General features: G+C 38.2%; 2 protein-coding genes across 16 annotated transcripts in view; both read left to right on the forward strand.

Annotated features, from left to right (window-relative positions):
• The window catches only part of LOC100680356 (steroid receptor seven-up, isoforms B/C), a 210,580-nt gene that overhangs the window by 165,567 nt on the left and 23,396 nt on the right, over nt 1–21,617 (forward strand). The window lies entirely within an intron of this gene.
• On the forward strand, nt 10,971–17,364 carry LOC107981994. Of its 2 annotated transcripts, XM_031925573.2 has the most exons (6): nt 10,971–15,165; nt 15,746–15,944; nt 16,011–16,256; nt 16,338–16,771; nt 16,868–17,032; nt 17,125–17,364. In XM_031925573.2, exon 1 carries the CDS (start codon nt 13,096–13,098, stop codon nt 14,299–14,301), a length of 1,206 nt encoding a protein of 401 aa, XP_031781433.1. In that variant the 5' UTR covers nt 10,971–13,095; the 3' UTR covers nt 14,302–15,165; nt 15,746–15,944; nt 16,011–16,256; nt 16,338–16,771; nt 16,868–17,032; nt 17,125–17,364. The 2 variants fall into 2 exon arrangements, with proteins under 2 accessions (XP_031781433.1, XP_016844541.2); XM_016989052.3 differs by having other exon boundaries at nt 10,971–15,944.

Consider the following 21,617-nt stretch of genomic DNA (forward strand, 5'->3'; position numbering starts at 1 on the left):
CTGAATGGGCCAGCAAACTTCGGCGCGAGCTTCGCATTTATGCCTAATAGAGCGGACGAAAGAATGCGATTACGCTTCCAGACTAGGTCACCGACCTGATACTCGGATTGTCTGCGTCTCGCGTTATAGTAAGTTGCTTGTTTTTCAGAAGCTCTCTGTGCGTGTCTCGCTGTACGGACTTGCAGATCCAACAAACGTTGCATTCTATCTTCCCAGTCCTTGATGGCTTGTTCTTCTGCCTCTTCTTTCTTGAGAATCTCTTCTGCTCGGCGGCTGTTGTGGGGTGGCTCTAAGTGCCGTCCAAAATTTAGAAAGGCCGGACTAACACCTGTGGTCTCTTGGATAGCCGTGTTGTATGCAAACATTAGTTGGGGAATGTGTTTATCCCAGGACCTGTGTTCACCTTCGATAAACGTCGTAATCATTGTCTTGAAAGTGCGATTGACACGTTCAACCGGGTTGGCTTGAGCGTGATACGGTGGGATAGTTCGATGTTGTATCCTCAGTTCTTTAAGAAATTGGGCTAGCACCTTGTTTCGAAATTCCGTCCCGTTGTCAGATAAAAATGCCTCGGGCACTCCGAAACGTAGAATAACACGTTCATTTAGGTTTTTCCGGATCGTTTTTCCATCCGCCTTGCGAATTGGGATGACTTCGATCCACTTCGTGAAAACATCTAAGAAGATGAGGATGTATTGGTAACCTTGAGTCGACCGGGGGAACGGACCCATAATGTCAGCGGCGACAATTTCCCAGGGTCCAGGGACTCTTCTCTGACCCATTAACCCAGCGGGTAACGCTTGTTCTACCTTGCACTGCTGGCAGACCGTGCAAGTACGAACAAAGTTACTTACATCTCTATACATTCCCTTCCAGTAGAAGTATCGTGCGATTCGCTCGTAAGTCTTGCGGCGGCCCAAGTGACCAGCTGTGGGCTCGCAGTGCGATTCCCGCATCGCTTCTACGGTCTTCTCTGGTGGCAAAACCATTTTCCATTCGTCCTGTTCGTCTAGGATATCGTCTAAGAGAGGATCAGGACGTAGATGATACAGTCTGCCCTCCGAAATCTTCCAGTTTGGATGATCGGTTGGGTTTTCCCTTACCTTGGCACACATGTCAGTATACCATGGGTCGTCCGTAAATTTTCCTCCTATACCGAGTGTGGCTAAGGGCGTATTCTCGTCTTCATCCTCGTACATTCGGGATAAGGCGTCTGGTACGCAATGTAATGAGCCCTTTCGATGGATAATCTCGAAATCATAGGCTTGCAATTCGAGAGCCCACCTAGCTAAGCGACCGTTGGGGTTACGCATATTACGCAGCCACTTCAGACTACTGTGGTCGGTAATAACTTGGAAGTGATAACCCTCAACATAGGCTCTAAATTTGCGTATCGCCCACAATACAGCCAAACATTCGCGTTCAGTGACAGAGTAATTTCTCTCGGCTTTTGACAGGGTGCGGCTCGCAAAGCTTAACACGCGTTCTTCGCTATCATGGACTTGAGTCAACACTGCACCCAGGCCGGTGTCACTAGCATCCGTCTGAATCGTGAAAGTTTCGTCGAATGATGGACTATGTAGGATTGGAGCCGAAGCTATCAGCGTTTTAATTTGTAGGAACGCTTCTTGCTGCGATTCGCCCCAGTTATATCTCACGTCTTTCCTGGTTAACTGAGTGAGAGGATCGGCGAGTGTCGCAAAATTGTCCAGGAATTTCCTATACCAAGAGACCATCCCTAGGAACCTGCGGAGTTGTTTTAGATTCTTGGGGGCCGGGTAGTCTAAAATTGGAGCAACCTTATCCGGATCGGGACGGAAGCCATCTCGATTTACCATCACCCCAAGGTATTTAACCTCGCTGCAACAGAATTTGCTTTTCTCCCAATTAATCGTGAGTCCAGCATCGCTGATCCGCTTGAGTACGACTTCTAACCAATGTAAATGGTCTTCGAACGTGTCGGTAGTGATAATAATATCATCCAGGTACGAAAAAGCATGAGGTTCCAACTCAGGCCCGATAATCTTATCGCTAAGCTGTTGGAACGTCGCAGGGCCACCAACCACGCCATAAGGAAGCCGGGTGAACTCAAAATGTCCGAGTCCGGGCACCGTAAATGCCGTGAGGTGCATGTCTTCCTCCTTCATGGGGATCTGGTGGTAGGCACTACTCAAGTCGATTGTCGAGATGTAACGAGCATTCTGCAATTTGCTAAGGATAGAGTCCATGAATGGAAGCGGATACGCACTGGCCTTGGAAACGGCGTTGAGTTTACGGTAGTCTATGCAAAACCGGTAGGATCCATTGGCTTTTCGCACCATGACTACGGGGCTCGACCATTCACTGTTCGACCGTCGAATTATTCCTGCTTCTAGCATTTCCAACACTTGCTTATGCATCTCCTCCTCGATCTTCTTCGACACGGGGTAGTACCTCTGCTTGATAGGTCGAGCGGAACCCACATCAATGGCGTGCATGATCAATGAAGTGCAGCCAAGTGGTTGTTCGTTCTCTGGTAGCCACCTATCCAGCAGTTCGTTTAAATGGTTACGCTGCCGCGGCGTAACATCAACTAGGCCAATGGCGGTCAGGGCGTTACTCTCGCCGTCAGTGAGACTAGATAACTCCAGAGGGATAGTCTCCGACGTGCCCTCAATCTCTAGGACATTCTGACGAGGTCTAAGCGTGGCGCCAAATGCACGGATGAAATCCGTCCCTAAAATGCAGGAGGAATCAAGTTCGCTCATGATCATGACTTTCAGTACTTTTCGACGACCCTGTACGTCAAAGGGTAGGTCGACGTGACCATAAATCGGCACTAACTGGCCGTTAGCGAGCTTCGCTCCTGGTCCTTTATAGGGCGTAATAGTTTGTCCACAGGCCGAGGCAATCTGAATGCCGACCGGGCCAATGGCGGTGCGTGCAGCTCCAGAGTCGAACAAAGAGCGGACTCTGAACCCTGCAATTCCAACCTGCACCCACCAGCGACGGTGATCCTACGGACTTGGATCTTCGGCCTTCAACGGCATGAGTGCGTCCTCGCTCTTTAAATCGAGCGATTCGCTAGAGGCCGTTGTTGCCTCGGGAGAAGTGTTGGCCTGATTCACTTCTTCCCTTGGTCTTTTCCCGACTTCTGGGAGCATTCTGGGCACGAACTTTTTACGTGTTGTGGCCAACTGCAACCATAGCATTTAACGTGGGGCTTATATGGCCCACGAGCCTTCTGGACTTTATTGTGGTCACTATCCGGTTTGCGTACCGTTCGTTTCGTTTTCTCCTCTACTACCTCTTAAAGTGTCTCTACCGTGACAATTGAAGAGGTAGTAGAGGAGAAAACGAAACGAACGGTGACGAATGTGGTCACTATCCGGTTTGCGTACCGTTCGTTTCGTTTTCTCCTCTACTATCTCTTCAATTGTCACGGTAGAGACACTTTTCGGCTTCGACTTCTTGCCGTTCTTCGGGTTATTTCCACCCGCTGTGATGGCTTTCGGCTGTAGTTGCGATGGTTGCTGCTGAAAGGCAGCAATGCCCGCAAGGCCTAATTGGGCTAGGGCCTCCTTTACTGCCGTCGCGACTAGCGTGCTCTGGAGCGGGCTCGCTGGTTCGACGGGTTCTGTTACAGCGTTCACGCTAGGAGTTTTCGCAGTGGTGGCTGTTGGTGTAGCCGGCTTTTCCTTATAGGCGACATGCGGTAGCAGGCTACGTTCCGGTGGAGGTGGCGGCTTGTAGTTGTCTCGATCGTGAACCAACTTCTCGGCGTCCCTCGCTAACGTAACTAGGGCGTCTAAGTCTGTGACGTCTTTACGTGGTACAATCATCTTGATTTCTGGCAACATATTGTCATAAATCATCTTCAATTGTACGTCTACCGGTGGAGGTTCATCTAACCTGCTGAGGATCGTCAGTACTGCGAAGATGTGTTCCCTCACTGACTCCTTTTTCCCTTGGGTACGCGCTTGGGCTTCGGCTAACAGCTGCATTTGGATGTCCTGATCGACTCCGTAACTTCGCCTTGCAGCTTTGCAGAAATCTGTCCATGTACACCAAGTGTGTCGCAGTTGTCTACACCAGATTAGTGCTGGCCCCGTTAATACGTGCAACATAGCATTCAGCGAATCGGTGTCGTCTAGATGAGATGACATTCTGCATTCGTTGACTCTCTGTAGGAACTCTTCGATGCAAGTGTCTTGGCTGTCATCAAACTTTATTTTCCATTCTCGGGCGATTTTTCCGATGTCTTTCGTGATTGTGATGTCCACGTAGGAATGGGTGTGCAGTTGAACGGATTCGTTTGCGTGGCGTCAAATGGCCAAAAAGGATTCGTGCTATTAGCGTATGGTGTTTCCCCAGGCTTGAGGAATGGATTGTTATTACCAATCGGTGATCCGCCCCTCCCCTTAGACTCTTGATAGTCTGGAGTGTTACTCTGCCTTCTGAATGGATTTTGCCTAGTCTGATAGTTCTGTGTACCATCTAAATTAATTATCCACGGGTTTTCGCTTGCGTATCGCGTACTATGCGCGTCAGGTTCAGGGTGTCGAATATCCAGCGTCTCTTGAAATCGAACTTTCCTACTATCAGCTGGCGTCGTCGGGGTGTACGAATTACTGGATTCAGCCATGTCTAAAATAACTTGTTCCAGCTGTTCTAGTTGTTGTCGTAAAGCTTCCTTCTCTTTGACGTCTGCGATGCGCATTCTAATCAGTTGTTCGTTTTGTTGCCTGAGGTACTCTTCGTTTCTCTGAGCATTGTTTGAGTACGTTACTTGCGTATTCGCTTGCCTTGTTCCTTGTGCTTGCGTTGTTATTGTGCTGGTACTTGTCGTTGCCGCTGTGCTGTTGCTAGTCGGCAACACACTTGTACCCGTTCGCGTTATGCTTGAGAGTTGTGGATTATTAATCAGAGGTTCGAACTCATCTATGAATGTCGAATTTGTGTCGAACACGTTTACTCTGCTTCCTCTGCGCCGTGCTATTATGCTATTCTTCAGCGACGTAGGTAACGTTTTATCTGTCTGTATTAATCTGTGGAGATCTGTGTCTCTTCTTGAACTAACTATAAATATTGGATCACTTGATTCTTGAAAATCTTCTGCAGTGTAGTCTCCGCGAAGTCGTCTAGCTAACCTACTTACATTTTCTAGCCTTGAATTACTCCGAATAAGATCTAGTTCGATTAATCTATTTTGTAATTCCAATGGCGACAGGGAAAGCGCCCAGTTTTCTATTTGTAAATCTAGTTCTTCTTGAAAAAGCGCCATCCTCTGAAAAATTCTTTTTGGTTTGCTATAACGAAAGGGTAAAGAGAGAAGAAAAAAAAAGAAAAAAAAATTCACGCGGTTCTGACTCACTGTATTTCCAACAAACAAGAGAAACAAGTGAGCGCTCATCAGATGAGTAAGCTTTGTTCTCCTTAAATTTTATAAGCGTTTGTAAAAAAAAAATAATCAAGTCGAATTTATTTCCACGCGTCGCTCTTAAACAATACCTCTGCCTCCAGTATTTAATTAGTATTGTGAGGGTCCGATTAATAAAGAAAAGTTTGATTTCACCAGGAGGTAACAAATTGACAATAAGGGGAAAAGTAATTTAAACAGATGTAATCACTGAGTAAATAAATAAAATAATGTTTGAATTACTCGCGTTAGCTACGAGCAGCTGTATTTTTAAGAGTGTACTTTAAGCTTCGGAGACTATTGATAGTCTTACTCACTGTGCGTTATATAACGGTGCGCTAGAATTTAAATTCGGCAAGCAGGTAATATGTTTAAATCTAGGGCCGTATACGTGTGGGACGCCTAGGAATACTCAGTGAGTATGTATCTCTATAGCGTGAGCGCGTGCCGTATAAAACCACCTATGTTACTGTAAGCGTTGTACTGTACGTCTGTATGCCTATATGTATCGTACGCAGCTATCCTATAGATCAGACTGTATGTACGCAACTATATACCTATGTGCATGTACAGTGCGCTGCTATACTATACTGACTACACTGCGCGCGGTAAATATTCGCTTCGACTTATGTGTCGTACTTATAGTAGTAACTGTATGGGACAAAAAAAATAGAAGGAGAAGAACAAAAATAATTGTTTGTGAATTCGTATTTTCGGTTACTAACTACGACTAAACATTTTTTCTACGATACATTTGAAGTCGTATCAAAAAAAAATTTAGATAACACGAAAAGGAAAAAAAAAGAAATTTTTGAGGGTGACAAAAAAAAACTCAATACGAATTCACGTACACAGAGATACGAACCGCCCACAACAACTGTTAAAGCGAATCGCAAAAACTCTTTCCGAAACTTATACGCTAAATGTGATAAGTCGTAATATAATATTTCGGCCGCGTCGACTTCGTCGAACGTCTACAACGCCGGAGACCGGTGTTGTTTATCTCGTGCGGCGAGCTCGCTCGACCGCGATGTCAACAAAGTCGCGCGTCGCTATGCTTAGCGTGTAACTTGCGTTCTCGCTCTAATATAAGCTTTTGTTCGCTGTATAGATTTTATTTCGGTGCGACTATTATTTTTCTTGCGATGTCGAAATTTGAAATCTTCTAAACAAATATTGTTTAATCCCAGACGTTGGGCGCCAATATAACGGTGTACTGGATGCAGTTGCTCAGTTTCCAGCTCCGCTATAATCAAGGTCCGTAGACCTCGTTACTCTCGAGAAAGAGAGTAGTCGGGATAGCACCTAGTGCTGAATAGGTTCCGGCCAGGCCAGTTATGCTGCGATCTCGTACATATGCGAGACGCAAGCCCGCGGAGGCGGCTGGGTCGGTGATGGAGCGAGGTACAAGTATACGCGTAGGAACATGCAAAATAACGACTGTCGAGATTGTTGAGGAACTGTCACAGCGTTTATTGACAAACTATATACAGGGCTTGCATGCGAGCAAGCGAGGTCGCAGGTACGAGGGAGGATAAGGAGAGCCCTGGCGAGTGTAGTGTGTGTGGTATCCCCCTGATGTTCGCTGTCAACAGTCGGAACCCCATCGGTGCAGTTCCGGATGCGGTAGCGAGACGCAATGTCGTATACGCACGCACACTCACACACTTCAACTTTTACTCTCCTAACAGCTATCTCCCGAAAGTACTGAGCGTCTCGCGAGGAGTCAGTTCAAAGGTCGGATCGTATCTGGCGGCACGCGTCTCAGTCGCGTGTCGCCGAATTTTCTCTCTCTCTCCCTCTCTCTCCGCCTCTCTCGCGTCGTCCAGCGGCTCTCCCCGCCTTGCCAGCGCTGGTACCTGTAACAGTGTGAATTTAGTACAAGTCTTTCTTCTCGCGGCATGCTGAGCTTATGACGTGCTAATATCGCCCGTCATAATAAATCAGAGGCACTTTGGATAGATAGAGAAGAGGGAAGGGATTTTCTCTAAAGTGTCTCGAGAATTCAGAGGCACTTTGGATAGCCAGAGGGAGGAGGGGGACTCTCTCCAAAGTACAAATGGCACCATGGAGAGTAAACAATTTTAGCCATGACCTCTCACTGGCTCGGGTGAGGGGTCAAGGTCAGTTTTGTTTACTTTCTCCATGGTGCCTGGGTACTACTGTGGGTTAACCAACATGTTTGTTCTAATTACCAAGATATTAGTTGAAATCCGAGTTGCAGCTTATATTTTCGAAAATTTTCTCATTTAACAACTGCATCGCTAGCACGTCGACAGAGTATCCGCCTTTGGACCTGAAGAACCCAAGTTTAATTCCCAGTAAGGGAGACATTTTTTTTAGAAGTATTAATTGTATTATAAAATTGTAAACATGTAAATTAAATGTAAAAAATAATAGCACACTTGTAAACGGGTCCATAAAATAAATCTGTATGTATAAATTAATAATAATAATTCATAATAAATAAATAAACAATAAATAATAAATAAAAAAAAGTAAAAAATCAAAAACAAATTCGTTTAAAACGTCAAAACGAAATACTGAGAATATATATAATTAAAATTGATGTAATCAACTGAATTATTTCAAATATAAAATTACCTTTTAACAAAGTATAGGCCTAATCCACTGCGTGTGCGTGTATGTGTGTGTTTGGACGCCGGACAAACTCTACACAAAAATAACCCTACACCCCACACAAAATAATTCTACACAAGAAATAACTGCACGGAAAAATTCTACACAGATATTTACTGCAGGGGAATTCCCTACGCACATTTTCGATAATTTTACTACACCGTAAAACTTTACACAATCGTATAACCTATTGTTGTCAACAAGGTATAACAATAGATTATACGATTGTGTAGAGTTTTACGGTATAGTACAATTATCGAAAATGTGTGTAAGGAATTCCCATGCAGTAAATATCTGTTTAAAATTTTTTCGTGGAGTTATTTCCTGTGTAGAATTATTTTCTGTAGGATATAGGGTTATTTTTGTGTAGAGTTTGTCCGGCGTCTGTGTGTGTGTGCGCGCGCACGCGCGTGTGCTTTCCAACTTTGTCCTTGATGTTGGTCGATATTCTTGATGTCATGGATATTTCGAATTCCCTTAGATATCTGTGCAATGAAATAGTTATGTAATTTTTACCAGTTATTTGAAGATTTTTTGAGGAAGGTTGAACAAGACCCTATTACAAAATCTCACGTGAGATCTTACATAAGATCTCACCTGAGATCTCACCTGAGATCTCATGCCAAAATCTCATCTGTAATTATGATCCGGAAGCTGCTGGATCCTCTTATTTAATAAAATATAAGGTTTTTATTATTGGAAGTCGCCTATAAGGAGGTGCTCCTACTCAGAAGAGAAAACTAGGTTTCGAAGCATTTAAGATGTTTTTTCAATTTTTAAAAATTTCTCATCTGAGATCTCATCTTAGATGTCACCTGAGATCTCAGGTGAGATTTTAGATGATATATTTTTAAAAATCGAAAAAATGTCTAAAATGCTTTGAAACCTAGTTTTTTTAACTTATTTGGGGGAGGCTCCGCCTTATAGGCGACTACCAATATTAAAAAACTCATTTTTGAATAAATAAGAGGATCCAGCAGCTTCCGGACCAAAATAACAGATGAGATTTTGGCATGAGGTCTCAGGTGAGATCTCAGGTGGGATCTCATGTAAGATCTCACGTGAGATTTTGTAATAGGGTCTTGTTCAACCTTCCTCAAAAAATCTTCAAATAACTGGTAATGGAAGTCACGCTTGAGTTGTGCTGGTATATTTTCATTCCACGCCGCGTCTCCCATCATATGCTCCGGCAAATAGGTTGTTATAGGTTGTCTACAGCTCGCGCATCCCCTCGTAATCAGTTTTTTGACGCAGATCTTGCAGATACGATGACAGCAGCCTGGAATTTTGTGGAGATGCTCCCTCGTGTAGCATACGGTACAAACTTAATGAAAATAAAATATATAAGATTAATTATATTGCATAGATATAATGTTAATTTGTTAATTTTATTATATTATTAAGTTAATATTATTTTAATATTATGCTGTGACTTTAATATATGATATTAAAGTCACAGCAAGTTAATATTTTGTTAATATTATGCTGTTATTTTTATTTATGATTTAATTAAAGGATCTTTTTTAGAAATTTTCTTTTGAACGACGTTATTTACGTTCAATGCATACTTAGAAGATGAGATTATCGATCTTTCCGAGAATTGTCTAGTAAAACATTAAGGAAAAAAACTTTTAATTAATTTTACATTCATCTCGAGAAGATCAATAAACTTATCTTAAATATGCAATCTTTAAGTTTCATAACCATCACCTGCTTACTTTTTGCCACATTTGTACTTGCTTTAGCTTTTACAAAATTATGATCACAAATCAATTACGAACGTTTTGATAATATACATCTATTGTATCATAATCTGTTTTTACGCTATTTAAATTATACATGTTTACAATAATTTTCAATAAAAAAAATGAAGAAATAAAAAATATATCCGTGGTCATTTGTAACCACTGAAAATTGAGTCAAGCCATAGATTCGTCGATTGGACAAAAGAAGGTGCCAGTCGGCACTCTAATTTCACCAAACAACGAATTCGCAGACATTCTTTCAAGTACCGTGAACATCAGTAAAGTTGGTGCCATTCGGCACTCTTCTATACGAATGATCGCGATTGCAAGAAGATAAATACTATTCAAAAAATCAATTAAATTATTTTCCGAAAATCAAAAACTTATGTTCGTATCATTAGATAAATTGATATTTAGTAAAGTTGTAACTTAAACAATGTACGCAAATAGTAACTTTATATTCGCGACCGTATCCTCTCTTAAAAAAGTGATGGACTTTGTTATGAAGAATTTAATTAATGATTGCTCGTCTAATACAAGAATTAAGGATCGCGAATTTCATTACATAACCTATAAACGCTTCAAACTCTAAGTACTCAGCAGGCGGCAAAATTAAAAATCTTTCTGGAAAGATATAATTGATGACATGATAAGGCGTGCGCAAAGCGTACTTAGATTTCCTAGTAGCTATAAAATCTTACGTGAAGGTTACGTTTTAACGGTAAGCATGTAAAGGTTATTGAAACTTATTTTTATAGCGTAACTTATAATGCTGTTTACGTAATAAAGCGATATCCACATTATTACTTTTTAGTTGATTCTTACACTTAAGAACAAAATAGTACATTCTCTCAATGTATAAATCTAACAGTTTTTTTTTTTTAAATTATTTAATCTTCAAAAAAGCTTTTTTTTTATAGTTAGTGTTTATTATTATAATTATGATTGATTTATTTTGTAACGGTTTAACTTTCCCCAAGAGACTGGATAGTCAGTCGGTTCCAGGATCAGGATAAGGGAAAGGGGCAAAAAAGAGTCTGTTTTTATATTCTCAACAATAACGAAATATATTTCGTTAAAGTTATAAGTAAAGAATAGCAATTTGGAATCAGTTGTTAAATCCCGGCTGAAACAGAAATCAATTATGCGTCTTGTTAAAAATACTTCGCCTTTACAATTAGAATTGTTTAAACTAACGCGGTTGACAATTTACAAGAATATATACACGATTTCGTTACAAGAATGATTCGGTGTTCGCGGCTACGGTGTTTCGGTCCGGTGGCGGTATGACGGATCGGTGGCGAATTTTGAGGTTAGGAATTCATTCGGTACGGTGGAGTCGTGAGCGCACGGCTTCACAAATCTTCGTCGATTGTCTCGTTCCTCTCTTTATCCCGTGTACGCACAGAGATAAAGTGAGTCGTAAGATGTCGGCGTAAGGCTGGCTTTGTTGGTTAGGAATTTACCTTTGTTTCACCAGGACGTGAGCGCACGACCGGGCGAATCGCCGGCGGAACTATTGTTACTCCCTTAACCCTGTGGGCTCACAGTGGCAGAGGGTGTCAGCAATGTGTCGGAATGTAGGTTAGGATTTTATGGTGGCAGCGGGTATCGCCCACGTGTGCTGACGTAGACGAGGCTCGATGTCGCTCGGGTGTTCCGGATTGCCTCATGTGCTCACGATGGCAATTCGTAGTTTCGGGTTTCGGAGTTTCGGGTTTCGGTTGGTCTACTAAATCGTCACGTGGGCTAACGAGACGATTTCGTCGTCGTAGGTCTATCTCTCGTTGTTCCTTGTAGTAACGTGTGCGCACGATACTACCCGGAGTGGAGCTCGAGTAGAACTGCCTATCGTGCCGCGCGATCCGCCTTATAAAGGCGCGCGGCGCAGATGTGTATAGGTGCGTTCACGGCGCACCGCCTGACGCGTCGTCGCTGAGTCGCTCGCCGGCTGCCGCGCTCCGTGCTCGTACGGACTCGCCCTGCGAATGTTGCGCGCGTGCGCTCATTCCGCGTCGAGCGGATTCGCCTTTCGCTCGTTGCGAGCGCGCACACATCTGCGAGACTCGTGTCTCGTCACAATTTATTTTTTTAAATTTTTAGTTATTTAACCTTTTACATCCTTCTTTTATTTCTCTCAATTTTCAATTTAATTTTTCGTGTTTAATTTTTTAAATTTGTTTAAAATTTGCTTTTATTTTGTTCTTTTAATTTGATTTTTTAATAAAATATATTTTTGAATAAATTTATTTTCAATTAATTTACATTCATAGTTTATTTTAAATCGTTTTTAGAAAGAGAACTCTGTTAGAGCACCTTATTAGACAAAGTAGTATATGCAATACAGACGCATAAGTGTTACCCACACTTGTCCTTTTGTCATAAATTTTTTGTTTAAGGACAATTGCAGGAAACATTTATACGCATGTGTTTCATATATGTTTGAAACAAATTTAACTGATGAGAGAATCACCTATTTTGTACAGTTATTGCATGTTATACTATTTTAATATGAAATTAACAAATTAAAAAACAGCATAATGATTCCAATTATTAGCTAACGTTCTATTTGAAATTTGTAAATAGTAATAGTAATTTTTTGTCAAATTAGTAACATAAATTAGTAAAATAAAATAAAATTTTAGATTCGAATACCTTCTTGTAGATTTTCTATAAGAAGTAATACAATCGAAAGAAATTATTATATACATAAATAAAAACAGTTTACGTAATAGTATAAATGTATAAGAACTATTACAGAAGTGGAAGAACATACATCCTATAAATTAAACTTTCTTTTTTTATTTTGCTCGGAAAACACGGCTTCTAGAAACGTCTGGGGATTTTAAGTTGCTAATTGAGATTATAACTTGTAGTATCCTTGGTAGCAAATGGCCGATAAGTTCTGGCCCGTTCCCTAGCGACTCGGTAGATTTGAAATCCAGAATCTTTCGAGAAATATGCATGATTTCTACCCTGAAACCGGAGTAGCAAAAGTTCCCTTTTTCTTTTGCGCATGCGCGCACGGTCCAGGCCACACTGTAAAGAATGAGAAGACTTGTAACTGTCTCGTATGGCTTCTACCGCCGCGGCGTCGTGTACTATATATGTATACACATATCTACGAAATCCAAAACGGAGTCAGAGTTTTAATGTACTATAACTTTTTCAAGTCCCATGATAGCTGTGTTCAAGAAACAGGTCTAATAACGTAAACTAGCGCATTAAATTATTTTCCGAAAAATAACTGTTAAGTATAGTGAAAGTGAAAAGCAAAGTACTCTAAGGTTCCTAACCTCTTAACCTTGTACAATGAATCAAGAACGTTGCAAGCAGTATAAAGAAAAATTGAAAAAACAATCAGCGGCTAGAAAAAAGCAACTGTTATTAGAGCAGTACAGTGATTTTAAAGAGAAGAGGAGAAAATTAATTGAAAAAAATAAAGAAGAAAGTCTTCAAGTCAACAAGCAGCTAGCAAGTCAACATGCTAACATTCTTAATAAATACAGCAGTATTTTATTTGCAGAAAAGAAGTGTCTAATTAAACCTTCTGACGAATGTTCTACTACGAATGTTGTGAAATTCCGGTGTAGGAATGTGAGTGAGTCTGTGGTGGACAATGACAATTCAAAATTGGAACAGTGGTTTGCTGAATACAAAAACAATAACAATCAGTTGGTTGACGAAGTCAGAGTGTGGATTGTTGACAACAATGTACCTCAAGAGAAAGCCAATAAATTACTGCAAATTTTGAACAAGAGGATTAACATAAATATGCCAAAAACTACAAAAACTCTTTTGCAAAGTAATACTGAGTTTGACATTAAGCCAATGAAAGTCAGTGAGGACAGCATGGGAGAATTTTATTATTTTGGCATTGAACAAAAATTGAAGAACACAGTTAACGTTGATTTACATGACTCTGGTATACTGGAACTAATAGTACACATTGACGGCATTTCACCTTTTAAGTCCTCTACAGTCACTGTTTGGCCAATTCTTTGTAAAGTATATTCTAAGGGAGACGATTACGAGCCTTTCACAGTATCAGTATTTGCTGGTGATGGCAAACCAGAAAGTGCTGAAGAATATTTGTGTGACTTTGTAAAAGAAATAAACAAGTTACAGAAAAATGGTATCTTTATTTGTGATTCGCCAGCAAGAAGCTTTGTGAAGTGCATCGTTGGTCATTGTGCGTTTGCAGCTTGTGAAAGATGCAAAGTGAGGGGTAAAAAAGTGGATAAAGTAACTGTATTTTTAGATACGAATGCTGAAAAAATAACTGGTGTTGGATTTAGATCTTTTGAAGATCCAGAGTGTCACACAAGTCCGTCTTTTCTGATGCAGATACAGCCTCCTATCAATATAGTGCAGCAATTTATTTTGGACCCTATGCACTTATTATACTTAGGGTGCACGAAAATACTTTTAGAATATCTTTTGCAATTAGATACACGTCACACAGTCAGGTTAAGTGCAAATTTAAAAGTGAATTGTCATGAAGAACAAAATCTATAAACCGTGATATTCCTGCAGAATTTCCAATAAAGATGAGGTGTACAAGTGATTATGCAAAGTACAAAGCTGTTGAGTTCAAATTTTTCGCTTTGTATGCGGCTCCTGTCGTGCTCAAGAAGTTAGTGTCCGATGAAATGTATCATTCATTCATGCTTTTTACCACTGCATGTCGATTGATGTCATACAGTGATCCACTACCTCATTTACATATGGCTAGAAGACATTTAAAGCAATTTGTAGACACGGCATCTCCGATATATGGATTCTCATTCCTATCACTGAATGTGCACAATTTAATACATTTATGAGATGATGTGGAAACGACAGGCTGCAATTTCAACGAGTTGAGTGTGTTTTGCTTCGAATCCTACCTAGGATCAATAAGCAGTATGCTTAGATCACCAACGCATATAGTAACCCAATACTGTCGACGAGTCCTGGAGAGAGAAAAATTTTCAACCGTTCTTTCAAAAGCTTCTTCAGAGACAAAAGTGCTTATTCAAAAGAAAAAGAAAATCATTAAATTAAAATTTAATGGGATGATTTTATCTGCAACTCATCCAAACAATACTGTACTTTTGAAAGACTGGAGCGTGGCAGTCATTTCTCAATTTATTTCTGACTCAACTGGAATTCTAGTGCAAGTTAAAAAGTATCGGAGAAAAAGTGCATTGTTTAAATCACTATGTGATTCCGAATTTTTGAATATTTGGGAAGTAGGTAATCTATTTAATACAATCATAATAGTACACCTGGAAAAAATGCTTCAAAAATTTGTAAATTTTCAAATCAATTACTCTACGGAAGAGGCAACCAGAAATGTGGTTGTTCCGTTACTCCATTAACCAACAAACTTTTTATAAGGTATTTTACTTAATATTTTACTACAGTTTTGTTCTAACTTATCTCTTAAAATTCAAATTTGATATGTTGGATTATGTACACTCGCCATGGATTCATTCTATCCCGAGTGACTGTCATGTGACGGTATCGCAACTGTCATCGCCATTGTAGCTGATGCAAACGATCGTTGCACGTGACAGTCAGTCGGAAGAGAATTTCGTGTTGTGTTTACATACATAGTCTCACGTAACCTTACGTAACTTACTATAAAATAACATTTCAATAGTAGTGCTTGAGGCCCATCTAATAAATAAATGTGAACTTGAAATATTTTTGCACTTACAAAACTCATTTCAGTATTACTAAAGTCATTGTTAAAAACATTCAAGTATCTGTGTTTTTATTGGTGTTGTAAGCAAGGTAAAACATGCAATTTGTTCATTGATGTTTTATTTTTCAGAAAATTAAATAATTACATTTAAATAAAAAGAAACTTACAAAACCAAAATGAAAATTTCTGTAAAAACTAACCTATTTACTATGTGATCGTTTTTTGATCTATAAAAATATAAGCTTAATAACTATATTGTTCCTTATATAGGATGAGTAGCAGTGAAAGTGATGATTCCGATGTTGAACTGTATGATTTTTCCTTCATACAATTTATCTATAAAGGGCGAAAAAGGAAGATAGAGCAATATGATGTCGTTCCAAGCAAGTGGTTGGAGTATGATAGGAAGCGTGGCCTGATCCACCGGTTACCTTGACTAAACTTAACGTAGCAATCATAGGACGTGCAAGTAAGTTTTCAAATGATTTGTTTACTATAGATATCTTATATTTCAATGATTGATATATTTTTACAGAAACTTACGAGGAGGCTTTGGAGAAAATTGAAGTTCTCAAATATAAAGAACATTGTTTGTCGCTGGAATCTGAGGACAACTTTTCTGAGTACCAAGATAGATTGGTAGCATCTGTTAGACGACAACAGCTAATACGCCAAATTTTAACTATGCAGAATACATTCAAGTCAAAATCAGATGCTCCAAGTTTAAAGAACCCTAATTCAGAAGCTAGCGGAGATGAGGAGAAAGATGAGGAACCAAAAGGTATTTTTTAGCTTTTCTTGCATCATTTTAATAATAAAAAATATATAATATTACTAACCTAATATAAAATTAAAAATTTAGATAACCAATCACCAAAAAGCAAATCAAAAGAGGACAAACAGAATCATGTAACTAAAAAAAAGAAGAAATCAAAAAGTAAAAAGGAGGTATCTCCAGCGAATTCGCCACCAGTAATATCTGGTAGTTCTTACACAGCTAAGGCATCTGAATCAATGGGAGAAGAAAAACAAAGAGGAACAGTCATTTTTGTATGATTACAGCTTTCGAAAGTGCAATGATGGCTCAAATTAATCTTCTTGTCCAAGAAGTCAGTGAAATAAAAAAAAAACCAAGAATCTACACGAGCTTTTCTAATGGATAAATGTATTACTAATATGTTAAATACTGAAATTGAGTTATGTACAAAGTACAATATTGATCTACCTTTAAAAACTGTGGAAGAGTTTGATCAGTTTAATGACTTATTAAAAAATGACCTATGCTTCAAACATGATGTAAGTTTTTTGTTAATTTTTTTCAAGCATTATTTTATCATTATTATTACATATTTTTTGTATATATTTACTTAAAGAAGTATATTTTCGTTGCAGTGTTATGAAATGACTCGACTTATGGACAAAAATTACAGCATAAGCAAGTCATTTGTGAATATAATGAAAAATTCATGTCAAAAGAGCTTGATTCTAAAATTACAGTTGTTAAACACAAGGAAAAAATTAAACTTCGAGGCTGTGAATTTTCTTCTTGTATGGATGGTATGCTCAAAGTGCTGTATAAGCGCTGTATATAAATATGATATGATAAGCTTCTTATAAAACAACATTGTAATTATATATTTCTTTTTCAGTTATAGTATCAGGGGTACGAGCAGAGCAGAACCAGAACACGGAAGAAAAAGACCTGATTTCAGTCCTAAGGGATGTCATATGCAACGTGAAAAAATGGCCTTAGCCATTATATATTATTATATATTTATCATCACTTTCCATGTTTCCATCCATCCTTTAATTTATTATGTAAAAATAATGTTCTTTCTCAACATTTTGTATGTTTCATAATCAATACAAAAAGTTGAACATATCTCAAATATGAAATTGATTACTTTATCTTTTATTTATTTATTAATTTTTTAAATTATATATTTATCTGTTTATATTGCCCTGTTTATTTTCCCGAAAAATTATAAAGAATGTGTTTTTGCAAAACAGATCGTTCGCAAAAAAGTAAGGTTATGTTAAGTATACATAGCGGGGAAAAAATCCTACCGATATTCTCCCGAGAAATCATGTCTATTTTATCGAGATTTTCATCTAGATTCTACCCTGGAAACTTGCCAGATTTGAAAATTCTCGGTAGTTTCTGGGTATCTTATCGGGAACGCTGCTACCAGGGATTGTTTGCTAGCCGAATAAAAGCGGGAGTTTCTATTTTATTAACTTGCAATGATATTGTAGAATAATTAATTTTCAACAATATAAAAAAAATCCTAATTTTAATTCAAACGATTTTAATTTTTATTCATATCCTACTTGAAAAAGAATATGGCAATATTATTATTTATTTGTTAGGCTCACACGCGATTTCTGTGCATGTTTGAAATTCTAACCATTAAAAGTGTAAATTAAAAAATATAGAACGCGTAAAATACGTCCAAAGTATATGGTTGTTAAAGAAAGGGGTAACTATTGATAAGTATGTAAATTGAAAGATTGTGTACTAAATGAACAGTAGCTCATTCCAATAGTATATAACTTATGACATTTTACTTACCCACATTCTTGCCACCTCAGCGAACCTTTCTCGTTTTCTTTGGTACGGGATTATCGACCATCGGTTCGACAATACTCTCGATGTCTGGTTCAGCAAAATTTTCTATAACTGCCCCGTCAGGTTCTTCAACTTCTCCGGCCAGTCCTCCAACTGCTGCGTCAGGTTCCTCAACCACTTAGAGTCCTGGAATGATCTCCTCAACGTGTTCTCTGATGCCTTCTTCGTTGACTGTTTCAATATTTTCTCTGATGAGTTAGCCTTCTTCGTTGACTGTTTCAATGTTTTCTCCGATGAGTTAGCCTTCTTCGTTGGCTGCTTCATCGGCCTCTCTAATGAGTTCTGCATTGTGTTCTCCAATGCCTGCTGCTTCTCCATTAGCGCGTTCTCCAATGCCTGCTTGGATATCTGCTGGTTCTACATTAGCGTGTTCTCTAATGCCTCCTTCAATAGCTTCTTCTATATTTTCTTCGACTGGCACATTTCGATTGCATCGAGGCCTGCCTCGTCGACGTGGAGCGGGTTCGTCCACTACTTCTTCGGCGGGTACGTTTCGTCGAGGCCTGCCTCGTCTACATGGGGCTGGTCCATCAACTACTGCGTTGTCAGGTATATTTTCGTTTCTTCGAGGTCTTCCTCGTCTACGTACAGCTGACTGTTCTTCAGCAGCAGCATTGGCATTTTGACGTGGCCTGTCTCGTCTTCGAACTGGGAGAATTCGCTGAGCTAACGGTTCGGGTATCTGCTCTGCATCTCTCACTGCATGAGTAATAATATAATCTTTGTAGCAGCTTGGATAAAATCTAATAATAAATACGTTGTTACTTAAAAAAAATATTACCGAAATGTAGTCTTCGTCGTCGATGCACGGGAACATCGTTCTCAAATTCTTGTCCTAAAATTTCAAATTAAATGAATTATTTGATTTTTGTATTTTACGTACAGCTATATTATGTCGACTTTTAATTTTCAACGTATTATGTGTGTGTATATACACATACACACATACATATTAACTATTTACATTTTATTCTGTCACAAAAAAAAAATCGATTCAAAATAAAAACATTCTAAAAATGTTTTGCACTACAAAGAAATAGAAAAAAATTGTATATTTGTATATCATTAAAAGACAGAATGCAACTTTATAACTAAGTAATTATTATTTTTTGTTTCTTTTTTAAATCGATGTCAAAAAAATTGTTAATGCTTGGTTTTATATATCTGGACGAGCGTCGGGATTTAGTTCGTTTCTTAGAAAATCTACGTCATTTATACCAAAGTGTACATTTTGTACTTCCTCCACATTGAACATATAACATGTTTACGGGGAAATTTTTGTCTTTGTCATTTTCTTCCACTTCTTCTTCCTCAGCTGCGTGTCGTAGAGGCCGTTGCAAGCGCTCATTATATTCGTGCACTAACAAATATGAATAATTTGATTTCAAGAAATGTGTACTGTAATACTATATTAATATTTCCGACAGAGTTCATACAACTTATTGTGACATAACTTTACTATTATATAACTAATTACTATCCATATTTTAAGCAGGACATCACAAGAAAAAATATACTTATAAAAAAATTTGAGTGACAATGAAAAAAGAATATTTTTGAAAAACTTTATATACGATATTAATCAATGGTTCAAAGTATAAACATTTTGCAAAGTAATAAAATAAACTGGTAGAAATTGTTATATCCGTTATAAGTTGATTCTGAATAATAGCTTAACTTATTAGTTAAGTAATAATTATTAGTAAATACATGCAAAAGAAGAGAGTATTTTTTGTTTTGTTTTGCATTTTGATAATTATCTATCTGTCTACATTTTTATTTAAAGATTTATTAAAAATCAAAAAACATCCTGGTACAAAATTGACTAGCTCGTATAATTGAATTGTTGATATTCTTTAATGACCATATATTATGACTTAACTATGCTTATTACAAATCGTTGTAACGAATATCAACCGATAAAATAGCTCAAATTAAATAAGTACTTTGTCGTTTCGTGCATAGAATTATGCAAACGATTTTATTTAATAAAAATTGGAATTTTAAAACCAATGATATTTCGTCTAAAATCAATTTTAATTTTTATTTTTGCTACTAACAAGAGATAAGCAAATATGGTAGTATGGATGTTTATTACACTTTTAAATGAAGTGTACATAAATCCGTCAGAAGGATAATACAGTCAATTTACGACTTCTTTAAGATTTTAATTATATTGTACACAAGATTTAAAACACAACTGTAGTTCTAAATTATACTCCAACTTGTTAACATTTTTACCAGGGATTATTTTCTTAGTTGTACAAATGTAACAGTGAAAATGCACAATAATTTTACCAACCTCTTGCAAAATGATATCGCCTTAAACTAGCGATGTGGGTAAGGTATTCTTCAACATCATAACTATGATAGATAAAAATAATAATTATTACAATTATTCCTTAGTAAAATAAACAATTAATTTATTTGTTAATTAGGCATTATTTTTTAATTTATTAGGTTTTATTTCCTATGTACTAAAGCCTCTGTTGATACTAAAATTTGATGTTGCCACCGCAAGAATGTTTCAGCGTTTATGGGCAAAATCGTTAAATGCTACGTAATAATAGTATAACCATGGTAGAAAATTAACCATTTCAGTTGGTTAACGTGTTAATCAAATGGAGCCCTTTTTTCCTAAAATAAATGTCAGCATTTCTTATAAATGGTCTAACTGTATGGTAATTAGTTATATTGGTGATTAGAGGAGACATGGCGGGATAATAATTCCAATTGTGCGCATAAAATCAGCAATCTTTATTCCGACACACCGAATATCATCGTCCTTGGACTCATCGGACTTGATGTACACGAGGGCTTCCGAACTCCTATGCGTGTGCTCGTATCTATTGCTTGAGGCAGACTTGGTTAGACGCGCTTACGCGCTGAACGCCGCACGCGTATACATAAACACATATATAGGGCTTACACCCATATACATAGACACGCCTACATTCGCTCTCTTATTATTTAGCTTCGAGAATATACGTATTCTCGAAACTTCTGTCAGCTATTCCGATGGGATATCCTTAATAAGTTAACGCATCTATATTATAACATGTTTACGGGGAAATTTTTGTATACTTACCCAATGGTACAAAAATAACCATAGCTATTAATAGTCATTTAAATAAAGCTTACAAAAATTCGTATTTTACGCTAAATCAAAATGTACTCGTCGTAAAATCTACTAATGCTTCAAAATCATATTACGAGGCTTCGCAAATAATATTAATATTAATACAATAAAACATTAATACGTGTAATCCTCAAAAAAAATCGCGTCAATCACCATTCACGGTAACCTTCAATTATTACAGTATCAAACGCCGAAGCTTCATTAAAGTGAGGCAATAGTACATAGTGCAATTAGGAGAAATGACTATATATTTTATACTTGTACCAAACGTATACTATTGCTTACATATAAAGCGGGCGTAATGTAAAGCGTACATGTAGCTCTTGATCGCTCGGGGACGAGTAATATAACTTTAAATTTCGCTCTATTTTACA

Source organism: Nasonia vitripennis (genome assembly GCF_009193385.2).
Source record: "Nasonia vitripennis strain AsymCx chromosome 3 unlocalized genomic scaffold, Nvit_psr_1.1 chr3_random0001, whole genome shotgun sequence".
Taxonomy (NCBI): domain Eukaryota; kingdom Metazoa; phylum Arthropoda; class Insecta; order Hymenoptera; family Pteromalidae; genus Nasonia; species Nasonia vitripennis.

What these genes read in the sequence shown, in the direction of transcription:
- LOC107981994 (XM_016989052.3), top strand. Translation starts at nt 13,096, where the DNA reads ATGAATCAAGAACGTTGCAAGCAGTATAAAGAAAAATTGAAAAAACAA.